General features: G+C 41.7%; 1 protein-coding gene across 1 annotated transcript in view; it reads left to right on the plus strand.

Annotated features, from left to right (window-relative positions):
* Window positions 1-16,504, plus strand: part of ADGRA1 (adhesion G protein-coupled receptor A1) — a 286,630-nt gene that overhangs the window by 77,248 nt on the left and 192,878 nt on the right. The window contains exons 6-8 of the mRNA XM_063307368.1: window positions 7,361-7,525; window positions 14,167-14,365; window positions 14,906-15,055. Of these exons, the coding sequence (XP_063163438.1) occupies window positions 7,361-7,525; window positions 14,167-14,365; window positions 14,906-15,055 (514 nt within the window). The remainder of the gene's footprint in view (window positions 1-7,360; window positions 7,526-14,166; window positions 14,366-14,905; window positions 15,056-16,504) is intronic.

Below are 16,504 nucleotides of genomic sequence, written 5' to 3' on the forward strand. Positions count from 1 at the left end.
GAATCTCCGGGGACGGCATCGAAATGGACCCCGCAAAAGTCGAAGCGGTGCTAAACTGGGAGCGGCCCCGCAACAGACGGCAACTACAGAGCTTCCTGGGATTCGCGAATTTCTACAGGTCCTTCGCCCGGGGGTTCGCTGAGATAGCCCTCCCCTTAACGGACCTCCTCAAAACCAAAGGGGTGGGGGACACCCGACGCGCCAAGAACCCAGGCACAGTGCTGAATTGGACTCCCGCGTGCCAGACCGCATTCGACAAGCTGAAAGCGCTGTTCACGACGGAGCCAATCCTCGCGCACCCGGACCCAGAACGGCCGTTCGTGGTCCAAGCCGACGCCTCAGACTTCTCCCTGGGAGCCATCCTGCTACAAAAAGACTCCACGGGGCTCCTGAAACCATGCGCCTACCTGTCAAGGAAGTTCTCCGAGACAGAGAGGCGATGGCACGTCTGGGAGAAAGAAGCCTTCGCGGTGAAATCGGCACTAGAGACATGGCGTCACCTACTCGAGGGAGCCACCCAACCATTCGAGGTCTGGACGGACCACCGGAACCTCGAGGCCCTACGAACGCCTAGACGCCTTAGCCCAAAACAGGTCCGATGGGCCCAATTCTTCAGCCGCTTTGATTTCCAGCTGAAGTTCATGCCGGGCAAGAAGAACTTCCTGGCCGACGCCCTCTCCCGGCTGCCCCAAGACGAAGAGCCCGCCCCAGACACCATTGGGACGGTCCTATCCGCCTCGCAACTGGGGATGGCCGTGACCACCCGAAGCGGCGCACGGAGGCAGCTCGACGCTACGGCGCAGCCGACGGCGGGACAACCGGCGACGGAAAGAAGCCAATCGCAACTACCAGGGGGAATGCGCACGGACCTCGCCGCCGCCCTCAAAACCGACCCCTGGTTCCTGGCAAACCCCGACAAGGTAACGATGGCGCAAGACCTGGCATGGGGGGAAGGCAGAATCTACGTCCCGGACTCGCAACGCCAGGCGATCTTGCATAGGTCACACGACGCCAAGCAAGCGGGACACTTTGGGTTCCTCAAGACCCTACACCTAACACGGCGCCAATTCTGGTGGCCCGCGCTCAGGCGAGACGTAAAAACCTACGTGGCGTCCTGCCCAACGTGCGCTAGGGCCAAACGGGCACCAGGCAAACCCGCGGGGCTATTGCAACGGGTGGCAGAACCCTCCCGCCCATGGGAGGAAATCTCTATGGATTTTATAGTGGACCTCCCACCCAGCCAGAAGAAAACGGCCATTTGGGTGGTGAAGGACTACTTCTCAAAGCAGGCCCACTTCATCCCCTGCACGTCGGTCCCATCCTCACAACAACTAGCCAAACTCTTCCTCATCCACGTGTACAGGCTACACGGATGTCCCGTACGTGTGGTGACCGACAGGGGCACACAGTTCACCTCCAAATTCTGGCGGGCCTTCCTGAAGCTGACGGGGACCCAACAGGCCCTATCTACGGCTTGGCATCCGCAGACGGACGGAGCCACTGAGGTTCTTAATGCCACCTTAGAGCAATTTATACGATCATATACGAACTACCACCAAGACGACTGGGCTGAACTGCTCCCGTTCGCCGAAGTCGCATACAACAACGCCGTCCACACGAGCACGGGGAAAACCCCGTTCGAAGTAGTCTCGGGGCGCGACTTCGTCCCCATACCGGAGCTACCTCAACCCCCGGAACCCCAGGTGGACGCCAGCGACTGGGGACGGAAGATCGCGGAAGCATGGCCAGTAATCACGGCGGCGCTGAAGGAGGCACAGGCTGCTTACAAAGAGCAGGCCGACAAGCACCGGCGCCAACAACCGACGTTCCAGGCAGGGGATATGGCCTATCTCTCCACCAAGTTCCTAAAGTCAACCCAACCCTCGAAAAAACTGGGGCCTAAGTACATCGGGCCGTTCCGAGTCACGCAAATAGTGAACCCGGTAGCAATACGCCTGGACCTGCCACACAACCTCCGGAGACTCCACCCGGTGTTCCATACCAGCCTCCTAAAACCGGCAACCACCTCCCGATGGCACCCAAGCACGCCACAGCCTGCACCGCTAATGATCGACGGGCAACACCACTTCGAGATCAGGGACATCCTCGACTCCCGCAAGCAACGAGGAACTCTACACTATCTGGTCAGGTGGAAACACTTCCCCCACCCGGAATGGGTGGCGGCGCACAACGTTAACGCGCCTGACCTGACCAGAGCATTTCACCGGGCATACCCCGACAAACCGCAATCAAGGTCAGCAAAACCAACCCCCCCCCCCGCAGCCCCCCCCCCCTCCCGTGCCCCAAGGGAAAGGGCCCCCCCCAAGCCCACGACTTGGGTGGACCTTCCCCCCCCCGGGACTCACTCCCCCCGCCCCGGGCCCACGGGGTGGTGACAAACGATCGCCAGCACCCTCCCCCCGCCCCCCGGCCGCGGGGGAGTGGCAAGCAAGTCAACAGGGCAACCTGGGGGCAACGCCCAGGAGACACAACAAAGGCGACGCACTCTAAATAAGAAAAGAAGGGCCCTACCTGGAGCTGAGCAGCACCCGACCAGCCACGCCTCTCGCCTCGCCGAACTGAGCCAAACAAACAGGGTGTGGTTGGAGCATGCGCACGCCAGGTCAGAACCCGAGCATGCGCACCATGGACACACCCTGGGAAGGCACGTGGTAGAGGGAGGAGCAAAGGGAGGGGCGACAACTACTCCGGCGGGAACTTTGAAAAAAAAAAAAAAAAAAAATGTGGCGTTTTGACAGCTCCACGGGGAAAACCAAGAAAACCGGGGGAGAACACTATTCGAAAAGGGGGCAGTATGTCATGAGTGCCGTTGAGCTAAAGTCATCAGCGCAATGGCACTCATGACAATGACAAGGAAATAAGTGAAGGGGCACAAGTTAAGTAGCCATCAACCCACAACGACTAACGGCTAACAAACAATAGCTAAACGAATCACGGAGCCACCCAAGCCATCAGCGGCAATACAACGGGGATCGCCCAGCTGAAAGCAATCAGCAGAAGAATGGAAACCTGAGGATGGGCGATCCTGGAAACCCTCAACCAATGGCAGGGCAACGCATGGGACAAAGGGGGGTGACGTGACCGTGAGCGAGGGGGCGCTGACCGGCGCGGGGTATTTAAACCCCGCACCGGCGCGCTCCTGTCACTCTCAGCTTTTTTCTACCAACGTTGTACCTGCCCTGAAATAAACCAGAACCTGATTTGCAAACCAGTGTCTGAACGTTATTCAGAGGTAGGCAGCGCATGACAGTGGCACTGAGTGCTTGTTGGTTGTGGAAAAGGCATCTGCTATTGACTGCTGGGCATTGGTAATGGCAGTGAGCCAGATATGCTGGCCTCTGGTGCTGGACTGCTAAGGTGGGCAGGTGCCATGAGGAAGAAGCAACAGGAACAGGTTGGCAGCTGAATTGGTTGTTAGCTTGAGTTTTGCAGCTTCTATGGAGTCTATTACTGTAAGCAATGGCCATCTTATCTCTCACATGTTATGTCATTGGGGTTGCAAGAAAGTGGTCTATCAGCTGCCTGTTCAAATAGCTGGTTGAGCCTTTTACATTGTATATGTCTACAGGATCAGAGGAATCTAGGGTTGAGGACACTAGGATTTTTGATCTGTAGTTTAGAAAGATTGTAGTGGAAGTTCTTTCCAGACTGGGGGCAGCTGAGGCTCACTCTCCTGGTGTAAGAGTATGGGGTCAATGGTGTCCTTCTTAAATCATCCCAGCTCATAGTTGGTATGGAGATGGCTGTATGTATCAGGGCTTAGACTCTTTTATCAGCAAGAGTCTAAGCCCTGATTAGTATTAGTGAGAACACGTATGGAATCAAGTGGGAGTGACTGTTGTGATATGTACAGTATGTGCTGAGAAGCTGGCTTGACTAGATTTGTGATACCACTGACTGTAGAAACAGATGCGGGCAAAGGATTCTAACAAGCTAGCTGGTCAGGGAGTGGCTGCTTAACATTTGGGAGTTGAATAGGATACTTGGACCTAGAGAGAGATGCAAGGTTTGGGCAAGTTGGTTTAATGCAGGGAAGGGCAGGCATTAACATCCCAGTGGTGATGTGCAGAGGGAGATATCCTGGGAAGCAGCAGGTGGGCCACTCTTGGGGCAGGTAAATTCAGTGCCATGAACCAATTCCACCTTCTAGCTCCTGAGCTCAATCCTGGTGTCTAAGATTCTTGGTGGCCCTGGGCTTAGACTCTTGCTGATTAGTGCTGGGTTGGCCTGTAATAAGACACTTATCCTGGATGAGACAGCTGACCTGATTTGTATTATTGAGACCTGGATGAGCCTGAGGGAGGAGTCCCCCCTCAGCAGTGTTGCCCACCTGAGTTTTGAGTATGGCATCAGCCATGACCCCGGGGCAGACATGGGGGGAGTGAATATTGTCTTAAAGAGATTATTGTTGCTCTTAGAGGCACCTCTGTGCAGATTGTAAGACCCTGTTTGTGTATTTGGGTTCCAGAAAACAGATAGGATTGCTGTTACTGTACTGTGCCTGAGCTGCTTGATACTGTGGCTGAGCTGGCGAAACAGACCTTGTGTGCAACTTGGTGGTTCTTGTAGATTCCTACCTCCTACCCTCCTTGAAGAGCAGGTAGCAGCCAATTGTGCCCATTTCTGGATTGAGAGGCCCTACTAATAGTCACTCATGCCGTTGTAATCTCTCATCTGGATTGCTGCAACATGGTCTGCATGGTGCTGCCCTTGAAGATCACTTGGAAACTACAGCTGGTCCAGAATGCAGCGGTGTGAGTTATCATGGGAGTACCTCAGTATGCCAATGTGACACCACTACTTTGCAAGCTGCCCTGGTTGCCACTGGGCTTCCAGGTTCAATTCAAAGTGCTGGTTGTCATCTATAAAGCCCTTCGTGGCATAGGGCCTGGGTTTTTCAGGACTACCTTTTTCTGATTACCTCTCTCTATCCTAAAAGACCTAACAGGGTTGACATGCTCCAGGTCCCATCACTCAAGCAATGTTATCTGGTGAAATCCAGGAGGTGTGCCTTCTCTGTTGTCATGCCTGCCCATGGAATACCACCCCCCAATCCAGATAACCCTGATCCTGCCTGCTTTCTGAAAAGCTCTGAAGATCTGGCTCTCCCCCAGGCACTGGGTCAGGAGGTTTTGTGATATCTTGACTGTTCCTGGTTGTTTGCCTCTGGTGCAGTGTCTTTTATTATATTTTAGTTTTTGTTCTTTTTAATTGCATATACAGTGCTGACTCACATGTCAAGTGGGCAGCTATATAAATTAAATGAATAAATAAGTAAACAAACCAGCTGCTGATGTATGATGGCAACATGGTGACAGAAAGAAAAGGCAGAGCAGATTTGTCTCAGTCATCTACAAGAAGAGCTTATATGTTCCACCAGGACAACTGTAAAGGGAAGAATGAATGGGCAGGATTGAAGCCTGATGTTGATTTAAAAAAAACAAAAAACAAACAGAATACCTGTTTAGTTTAAGGGGGTTTAAATCTACAGGACCAGATGAGTTCTATCCTAGAGTAGTAAAAAAACTAATTAATGGATTGGCTGATTTTTTATCATTCTCTTCAACTAATCCTGGAGCCTGAATGAAATGCCAGACAATTGGTGGAGGGCATATATAGTATCTGTTTTCAAAAAGAGAAAGTGGATAGTTCAGCAAATTACAACCAATCAGTCAAAATGTGATAGCTGGGAGAATTCTAGAGAAAGTCATAAAGAGATTAATATGTAAGAACGAACTATGTGATAATTACTTGAAGTCATAATGGGTTTGTCAAAAGCATTTTTTCCAGACTATCTTATTTCATTTTTTTACTGGGTAATATCCTTTGCTGATTATGGGAATGCTATAGGCCAGATGTATCTTGATTTTAGCAAAACATTTGATAAAATGCCTCATGACATGCTGATTAGCTGGATGGCTTGAAAATTAAGTCAATATAGCTGACTCAAAAATCATTCTCAGAGTACTCATCCATGATTACTCATCAAACTGGAATGAGGCATTGTGTGGGTGCCACAAAGTTCAGCCCTGAATCCCATACGGAACTACGGCTTCTTACAAAATGTAGCTGTGGTGTGTTTATCTAGTAAGTTTGGCTTTAGCAGCTTTTGTGAAGGATTGAATATTCTAGCATTTCACTAAAAAGAAAAGAGAGGTCAAAATGAAATTACAGTACAAAAATGCATTTGGGATTTTTCATCCTTGTAAGATCATGGCTGAAACAAACTAGAATAAACTTCACATTTATTTAAAGTTACAATTGAAAATAACATTAATGCTCATAAAGATACCATGTACGCAGCAAGAGCATTTTAACCAAGTAGTATTTTATCACAAATTCCTAGGATGTTTACTCTAAAAATCCAAAATAATAGGAACTGGTTCACAGAGATGTCATTTAACCTAAAAGAAAACATGGCATGAAATTCTGTTGTTTAATTATTCACCTCTTATATTAGTAAAATATTTTATATATATTTTAGTTTGGATTCTCATGCCTTGGGCTGGTTTTAAGACCAGAGGATGTGCATTTATGACTCAGATATTTCTAAGGTGCAATGCAGTATCCTGCAAGATATGGATCCTGAAAAATCAAGGAACTTTCAGGACCTTGGATAGCACAGACCAAGGCTTAACTGACATACTTTTTTCTCATAGCAGGGTTGTCTGCAGACAGCTGGCTAAAGGAGATGTCACAGCAGTTCTACTTCTACTGGATGCTGGAAATGATTTTTGAAAGAACCATGACTATTTCTTGAATGTCAGAGTTCCACAATGCTGAGGGACAGATTTGGCGGGTGGGGTGAGGGAGGAAGCTCTCATAATTATGTCTCTCAGTCCAAAGTTGAGAATCCTGTTAAGATAATGTGCCGGAAGTGGTACTGAGTGCTCATTTCAAAGCTGAATGCATTTGGATCTTTGGAGGCTGAGTCTCTGGTGTACAGGAGAAACGACAACAAGATCTCAAAGAAGGAGATGTTTTACACTCATAGAATGACCTATCAAATAAGATAGATGGGGAAAAATAAAATACCCAGAAGGCTTTTAAGTGAACTTTAACTGTATGTACTGAAACCACTAATTTTTTGTTAAACTGTTTGGATTATTTTTATGCATTGCTATACTGTAGTCTGATGGAAATTAAAACTGGAAACTTCTATTTCCAGCACAGCAACATACCTGTTCAGAAGTAAGCTTGATATGATGATAGTCACCCAATATCAAGTGTTTGGCTATCTAGGACAAGCTGCAAATGAACATAGAACATCTATAGAGGAGTTTTCATAGTTACCTTCGTTTAAGCTAGTTGTTTCTTAAAACCCATTATTCTTTTGCAGTGAGCTTATCTTGTCCAGCATTGATATTGATGCAACTGGAATGTGGGAGTGTGTCGTTAACAACTCCTATGGAAGCATTTCTAAGCAAGTGGAAATTGTTGTACTAGAAACAGCTGCACCTTATTGTCCTGCTGAGAGAATAGTTAACAATAAAGGAGATTTCAGGTAAGATTTTCTTTTAAAAAAAATTTATTTCAGTTATCAGACTACAATAATTGTTTTTTCTTACAGAAACTCTACAGGTTGCCTTTCCTGACCAGACACATTTTTCAGACTGAATAGTTAGGCTAATAACAGCAGTCAAGTAAAACCAGATAAGGCTATAGCTGCTTCTCAGGTATTCTTGCTAGGTTCGAAAGTTTCATTTGTAGCTATCAAGAGCAGTGATATGGTGGAGCAAGCAAAAGTAACAGAGTCTCTGTGTTTGCACATCAAAATAAACTAACATGTTTGGTTGATTGCTAGTTTAACATGTGTAAACCCAGCCACTGGAATTGGTAAACTATGGCTTATAGCTGAGTATATTGTAAGTTATTTAGTTGAAGTTTATTCAAAAGTTAAATCATTGGCTTAATGCAATGTACAAGTCCAACTGTTATATTATTAAAAGACAAAGTGAAGAATAGTTAATAAGTGTTTTTCTATATAAATTGAGCATTAAACCACTGAAGGAGATTTCCAGACTTTTCCTTTTTCCTATATTCCTTGTCCTTCAGTAAAGAAAATATTTCTCCCAAAATAACATTATCGTGAGTCTTTCAAAATCCACTTTTATTTATTATTATATTATTACTAGACTTATGCCTTCAATTTTGTTTCAGAACTATTTTAAGAAGGCTTATATTCTTACCTGCTTCAATGCCTAGGAACAAATTTGGTTGGCTGGTATGTAGAGTTTTTTCCAAATATGAAGCACATTAATGTAAAAACCATAAATCAAACTATTTTCTGTAACTGAAAAGTTCCGTTTTACACACCCAAGAAAGGTTGGTTTGAGTATTTCAAATAACAGCTACACATCCATGAAGATAATCATTTATGAAGCTGAAGAAATTTTCAAAAGCAGTATGACATAATCTATAGTGCTTTGCTGTATGTAAAACCCGTCAATTATAATCAAGAGTTTGAGTGGGCCTGAATTAGTTTTTTCAAGCCAGACCATTTTAAAGAGCTATTGAGACATACAATATCTTAAGTCATGGAGCAAAAAGTTGAGCTTCATGAAACAGAGATTTTGGAATATCTACTTATCACATTTAATTAAAGAGCAGCTGCTAATATCAATATTAATGATATAAATTTGTTGTTCAGCATTGGTCAGGAAAACAGCACTAAATTGTTGATTTTCTGTCTAGATATGGAATTGACCCAGACATTGTTATCTATTACACAGACACCAGTTACATCTGTGAAAGGTTGGAGAAAGATCACACTTCCCTAACACTTTCTAAAAAAAGAAAAGAAAAGGGAAGGGTATGTGACAGCCTGCAGGTTTCCATGCTTTTCTGTGAGTCTGTCATGTATCCACACAAGCACCCAAACAGACATCCTTTTCCCTTGTTGATAAGTAGAGTCTGAAAGTAGAAGAGATAGCATAGTTTCCCATCATCATATTTTTCCCATAGGAGAAGGGAGGAGTGAAGATGTCAAGGAAGGTGGAGTATTTAAAAAAGGCTTATAGATAGAAGGAGGACTTTTGATGAACAGAGTTGGAAGCATACTGGCTAGCAAAACAACATGGACCTAGTCAGAGTTAGCCAATAAAAATTGTTTGTTTGAGGAGAGACCAGAGGAATATTCTTAGAAGTGGAATAAGGAGCCTGGGATAAGACCCACCAAAAAGGGATTGCCTTGGGACAAAATTTACCCTTTTCTATGATTTTCATGGAAAGCTGGAAAGAGAACACCTGCCAGCCCCAGAGAGAAAAACAATGCCAGACAGTGTATTTATACTTTTTTTTTTTTGCTGCCTTTGAGTCAGTGTTGATTCCTGGTGACTGCTTGGACAAGTCCCTGTAGTTTACTTGGCAAGTAGTTTCAGAAGTGATTTCAGAAGTGGTTTGCCACTGCCTCCTTTCTAGGGCTGAGAGAGGGACTGGCCCAAGGTCACCCAGCTGGCTTTGTGCCTAAGGTGGGACTAGAAGTTACAGCATCCTGGTTTCTAACCTGCTGCCTTAACCAATACACTAAAGTAGGAAGTACGAATAGAAGATAGAAGTAAAATACTCATAATTAACCAACACTCTATATGCATAAGAAGATTGACTTTACCAACAGCAGAAAATGTTGCTTTCCTAGTAGAGAAAGAACTCATTTTAAAAAGCCTGGGTAGTCGCTTCCAACTCAAGCAGTTGGTAATTGCTTTATTGTGTCTGTTATCAATAAAAAGGACGTGAGAGTAGAGAGAAAGAAATATGGGCTAGAATCAAAACTAAAGGCTTTTGCTGTTGTTTTTTTTGCTGAATAAAAAGAGAAAAATGCATGAGCTGTGTCTTGATGTGCTATCTCTTAAATCAAATTCTGAAGAACCCACAAAGCTCATTATACCCACAACAGCCTCCAATGCAGGCCTAGAATCCCAAAATTAAACTTGAAAAATGGCTGAAATCTTGCAAAGTTGTCAGACATTGTGGGTTTGCATGATTTTGTGATATTTTAGGCACAATATTTTAAAGTACTCATGTGAAATCACATGACATTTGAGAATGTGATTACAAACATTTAATGAGATTTGACAATTTCATGAGATTGCCACTGTTTAAAAATTATTTTTATTTTTTGATACCAGATGATGCAAGATTACATGATGGCATCTGTTGAGCTCTAGTTACACTGTATAGAGCAGTGTTTCTCAACCTAGGTAACTTTAAGATCTGTGGACTTCAGCTCCCAGAATTCATGGCTGTCTGCGGAATTCTGGGAGTTGAAGTCCACACATCTTAAAGTTGCCTAGGTTGAGAAACACTGGTATAGAGGACCTCTGGCCCTTATGTTGTGCAGCTACTGTATATGCTATAAAAGTTTCTGCAAGGGCTCAAAAAAATCTGGGAGGGCTGCAACTTGCCCATCTCTGCTCTCCATTCTTCCAGGTGATTTTTTAAAAAATAAATCATACTGGGATTCCTAGTAGCACTTGAGAAAGTAGTAAAGCTTCTTGCTACTAAGAGTTATGTTTATACCTGAAGACACATATGCTTTTCTATTTGCTTTAGCAAACATGGGCGCTTAGAAGTCTCTCTCCTTTTTCATGCATTTTATAAAACTAAGAACTTCTGACTAAATTGAGACTAAGGACTAAGGAGAGTTAGACTAAAATTTCCAGCATGGATCAAGTAGGACCTAGTTGGTTGGAAAGGAGACCATATGCCCATTATGTTATCCTTAGGTGGGATATTCAGTCCTTAGCAGCGTTTTGCTTAGTGTTTTCACTTTCCACTTAAAAACAAAACAGAGAAAAATGACCTTATTTCACCACAGTAACTATTATGATAAATATCTGTAGAACAGCTATACAAGGTTTTGAAGAGGAAAATCTTTGCTTTTCTTTGCAAAGTTCAAGACATGATTATCCCCAGAGACACGCTGCCTTTCCACTCAGCACAGAAAAGCTCAACTTGAGGTGCTCTTTAATGAGTTAGTTTTAAAATATACTAAATAAGTCTGTACTGACTGCAACTTCCATTAAGAAACCTATCACTCCATTGCTGGTAAATGTCGTCTTAAAAAAGATAAATAAAAGATAAATAAATGCTCAGCTAAGATGAGAGGCATTTTGCTGTTTCATTTTCTAGAAATCAAAAAGCTGAGGAATTCACCTTGGTTTCATTATTGATCATCATTCTGCACAATGATGCACAAATTTATTTTAGAAACATACATCAAAAGCATGCTGAGTCCGTATATTTCTTTGGCATTTCAAAGTAATGAATTCAGAATTCTAGAGAATATCTTTGGAACTAAAAGTTGACATTAACACCTGACGCGTTTTTCAAAGGTTTCACCTTTTGGATGAGCTTCCCTGCCAATAATGTATCATGAAATGTCTTTGAGGTTTTGATATTATAGCAAATACGTTGGAAGCAAGCTATTACAAGCACAAAAGCAAAACTAAAAAAAACCACCCTGTTTTAGAAAGAGAGATGCATTAAATAAAATGGAAAAGTTGACTCTTTTGAGTTGACAGGTCCAGGTGGTATGTGTAATTGAAATCTCGCTGCAAGGATTTGTAATGCAAGCTTCAGTGAACAAAAGCTATTACAAGATGAGGGTTATATTTGTTTTCTTCCTTCTCTCATTGTAAGGTACTTTTAAGTAAGGTAAAAATGTTTGTGTCCTGGTGTTTCCAAATCTTAACCATCAATACCCTAATACTGTGTGCTCATTTGTAGCTTTCCCCAACTTGGTAAACTTGGGAACCATTACACTCAGTGTGTTGGCACTCCAGACTGCAATTCTGGGGAGCCATGGTCCCAGCATAACTAAAACTAGAACCTAGAACTCAGATTCCTTAAATGTGGTTTGATAGGCTAGATTGATGGCTGTTCCCCAGTTTGGAGTGACACAAAAGAAGGTCCTCTGCTATATGCCTCAAAAATAGGCTCTGAAAGCAGGGGACTGCTTTCCATCTTAATGCCCAGTTAGGGTCAAAATGAAAAAGAGAGTCTCAGAAAAGCCTTAAGTACTGCAACACCATAAGATATGCCAAGAAAACAAATGGTATATGGTGCGGGTCTTAGCATGGTTATATGACTTTTTACCACTTTGCAAGGGTAGCCCAATGGTGCACTAGTTCTTCCAGATGTGTGTGTTTTAGCTCCCAGAATTATCTAGTTAATATGACAATTGCTGAGAATTCTGGGAATTGAAGTTCACACACATGGACCACTGATTTAAGTGCTCTCAGTTCATAGACCCAAGTATCTGATTTTGGCGCAAATAGGATGAAGAGCAACATCTCGTTCCTTGAGTACAGTAATTCATTAAAGTGACATACAATCTAGGAGTAGATCAGAAATGCTCCATGATTCCTAATGCATTTTAATTATTTACAACATTCTTACTATGATTAATTTTGTATGCACTGACTTTTCTCTTCAGAATGAGTTATTTTAGTGGATGTCAAATATGGAAAATAAGACCATTAGTTTCCTTACTGTAGTTTTGCTTAGAAATAAAAATTCAATTTTGCCAATGTATTATATAAAATTGTTGATCAAATATTTTCCTAAATGGCAAACTCTATTTTTGATCCCTCTTGGTTTGATACTGTTATAGCATAGGTTATCATTTTTATGCGGACAACCTGTAAAAATTCCGCAAATTCCTAAAGACTGCCACTGCCAGTTATAAATATGAGTTACTCCTCACTGAGATTTTAAAGTTATATCCAGACAGTATTACTTCAGTCTGTGGAGTGGAGAAGATGTCTTAGTTGACTGAATGCTACTGCATACCTGCACATAGTATATTAGGCTGTATTCTATCCTTCCTGACATAATAGTTTTCTATACTGTATATGGGACTTTTTGAGGGAGTGTAATGAGGCAAAAGTTCATCAGTGGAAAAGCATGGTGGTATTATAAAATAAGATCCATTATACATATTTATGAATGTATGTACTGGATGTATGAAGGGAAATTTGAGAGCTTGATCTTCCATTCATTGTCTGAAGAAAAGTCATCATATTCTAAAACAAAATTAAAAAACAAAATTGCTATTCAGCAATACATTGAACATAATATTATTGTTTTCATAATGCAGTTACTGATATTATTATTGGTACCATTGTTCCTAAGCATTTTTGGAAAGATACAAACATTTAAAAAACAAAAAGGCTTTAACTTGAAAGGGTGTATCTAATAGACATGCTATAAAAGGGATGGGAAGGGAAACATTCTTCTGTTCTTCTATAATGTATGAACCTTGCTTCCTAAACTTGACCTCATCCAACAGGGTTGGGACTATTGGTCATGCTACCTAGGAATTTGGAATTTTTCAGTCCAAAAACATGGAAGTTGGGATGGGCAAGGCAGGCCTACTACTGATGAATCGGTGTCCTGGGATGAAAGAGCCAAGTTGTAACCCATCCCAAGCAAGACAAAGGGAGTGAGTTTTGCCATTGTTAAGGTAGAAAGACTGAGTCCTTCAGTTGATAAATATACCAATTAAAATGATTTAAAATAGAACAACCTATTATTCAATATGGAGTAGGTAAGGAAAATTGCTCTATGGGTTCCAGTACAAAACAGATTTGATTGTATTACATGGTCTATTGCAAGGATGAGCAACCTGCAGCCTTAGGGCCTAATTTTAAAAATCCATTCCTAAGTACAGAAGCCTTTTGCAAGCAAGCAATTCAATCCTCTGGCAAAAACAACCTGCCTCTTTGCCAGCAGCTTTTCATGTGAAGAGAAAGAAAGAAAGAGAAATGAGGATATCAAAAATACACTCACATGGAGGGTTGCAACTGAAGAAGAAAGAAGAAATGCTAGAAAGAAAGAAAATGAATAGCGCTCCCCCTCCCATATTTTTGCTTCTGGCCTTGGCCACCGTGGCTGGCTAAGGAACTCTGGCAGTTGAAGTCCACACTCTTCAAGCTGCCAAGGTTGAGAAACACTGCCCTAAACCGATTACAGCCGTAGTACTTTAGCCTAGCTTGCCTGTTCCTGGTTTACCTCAAAATCTCATAGATCTCAGTGGAATATACAGTAGTCCTTAGCTAGAGTGCCTAGGTTTGGAACCTTATTTTATCTAATGTTAATGTATTAGTGTAGCATTGCAGTAGCTTATTTTCATTTTTTTCACAGATGGCCTAAAACCGTGGCAGGCGTAACTGCTTACCATTCATGTCTTCAGCATTCCTTAAGATCAGCTTCCTTTCTGAACGGGGCAGAAGAGTTAAAAGCATGGCGTAATTGCAACCGTACAGGTTGGTGGGCTGAAGAAAGCTATTCCAAATGTCCTTACTCACAGGAATTAACTCAAATCCTTCATTCCTTTAGTCAGGTAAACCATACTGTTATGCATAGAATTTATTGTATGTGTTAATATTATACATTTCTTACCAGGTTTCTGCATAGAAAGTCTCTGTTATCTAAATTATATAACAAGAATAGGTTCTAAACTATCCTAACATATACAACCTATAGTTGTATTCAACTGTTTTGTATTGGAATAATAAAGTGTAACATTGATTCAAATGTGATTCTCATGGCATTATTCCTTAGCTTTAATGGTAATTTAAATTAAATTATTGGAGCAGGACCACTATTTATGGTGCCACAAGGGTAAGTTGCCTGACAAAAAATGATTTAAGTTTGTAAAAACTTGGTGCTGACATAGCAAGTCTTATATTGGACATTTAAGTATTTTAGCATAGTGTTCTTATTAGACAATTTAAGTATTTTACAATATGATGTTTTTTGCAAGTTTGAATTTTACATCAATAATGTTCTTCATCTCTAGAACAAAATTTCTAATTTTTTAATGTAGAAAATGGAATTAAATTTTAAACTGAATTTTATCTCTTGGAATGTTTCTTTTCAGAGGCATCTTAATGCTACCAATGCACTTGAATTTTCCCATCAGCTAGCAACTTACACAAGAGATGCTGCCAACTTTGCAGATAAAGTGGATGTTATCTATTTGGCTTACATGCTGGAAAAGCTAATTGCATACGTGGAAGAAATCAAAGATGTAAGACTCTATTTGACTAACATATGTGATGATTTAATGTTGGAACACAAGTGTGTAAATTTAAGACAGACATTTTTTCCTAAAGTATATATTAATATCCAGTAGTGATTTTTCAGGAGGGGGGGTCTTTTAAAAGAGTAATTTTAACTTTTCATTCAAGGGCTTTTCATACAGTCTTTTAAAATTTGAATTATATAATGCACAGTACTAAAAGGAATTCTTACTCATAATAGACTTTTCTATGACCGTATGAGCTTAGGATCAACATTGCTTTTGCTGAATATTTTCATTTTAAGGTTAAATGGACATATTTTCAGTGTATTTCTAAAAAAATTGTGTATCTACTCTTTTCTTAAACCTTTCCCAGCATTAGAGCCTTCTCCAGAGAAATTTAAATGCTTAGTAAACCAAAATATTTTATGAAGCATTCTCATTCAAAGAGGGGAGTAATCTTGAGGCCATAAATAATGTTTTTGTGTTACTGGCAATGCTGTACTTAATAAAACTTTCATTTAATTCTGACAAAATAGTTGCATAAAGCTCTCACTGCAGCATTTTGGGCTGATGATTGTTACATTTTGAAATGCTTTTTTCCCTTTGTTTTGGCTTTGTTAATTTCATTCTACCTTTTGAGTTTGCAAAGTTGAACTTGGAAGGAATAATTCAGCAGATGTACCACTGAATGCGAAGCCCTGCTGGCTCAGAATAAACTTAAACTTTTTGATACCAATATTTTTATATTGCCTGTAGTATCATTCTTTGCTTCAAACAGGTGAAGCTTCTATGAGCCTTTGTGCAATTTAACATTTTCCTTACAGTTCTTCACTCTTTTCTGAAGAGCTGAATAAAGCTTCCTGTGGTTCCAACTCTGTCAAACTCATGTGAAACTAGAATCATTCCAGTAAAATGCCTTGTGCTTTTTAATTCTCTCAGTAGCTTGATGTTAAATGGCTTGGATTTTAAACATTTTCACAAAGTGACATCTTAGATTTCAGCTAGACATAAGTGGCTAAATTAATGATCTATCTAAAAATGTTTTACTTAAAGTAAGGAAAAGTTGTATAAAGACAACTTCGGAGAATGAACATTTTCTTTAAAAAACTGATGTTGGTGAAACAGATTTTCTTATAGCAAGCACAACAGAGGTGGGAGGGAAGAGACTGTGATCAGTGTTTTTTCCAAACTTGTTTCAGGCATATTTCCTAACTGACAATATGACCAATCTCAATAGGTGCTGGCACAATTTCCAAGCCCTCTTTCAGCCAGCTAAGCAGTAGTAATCCCATATTTGTATTTATATATGGTGTATGTTTTTAGCACTACATGGTTCTTTTTGTTTTATGGTTTGTTTTTTGTTGAGTCACATTGTTGAGTTGGCTGGCCTTATCAATCTGGTAATAGATAAATCAATAGATAAATCAATCAATCAAGATGGGATGCCAGATTGGA

This window comes from Candoia aspera, chromosome 6 (genome assembly GCF_035149785.1).
Source record: "Candoia aspera isolate rCanAsp1 chromosome 6, rCanAsp1.hap2, whole genome shotgun sequence".
Classification (NCBI taxonomy): Eukaryota; Metazoa; Chordata; class Lepidosauria; order Squamata; family Boidae; genus Candoia; species Candoia aspera.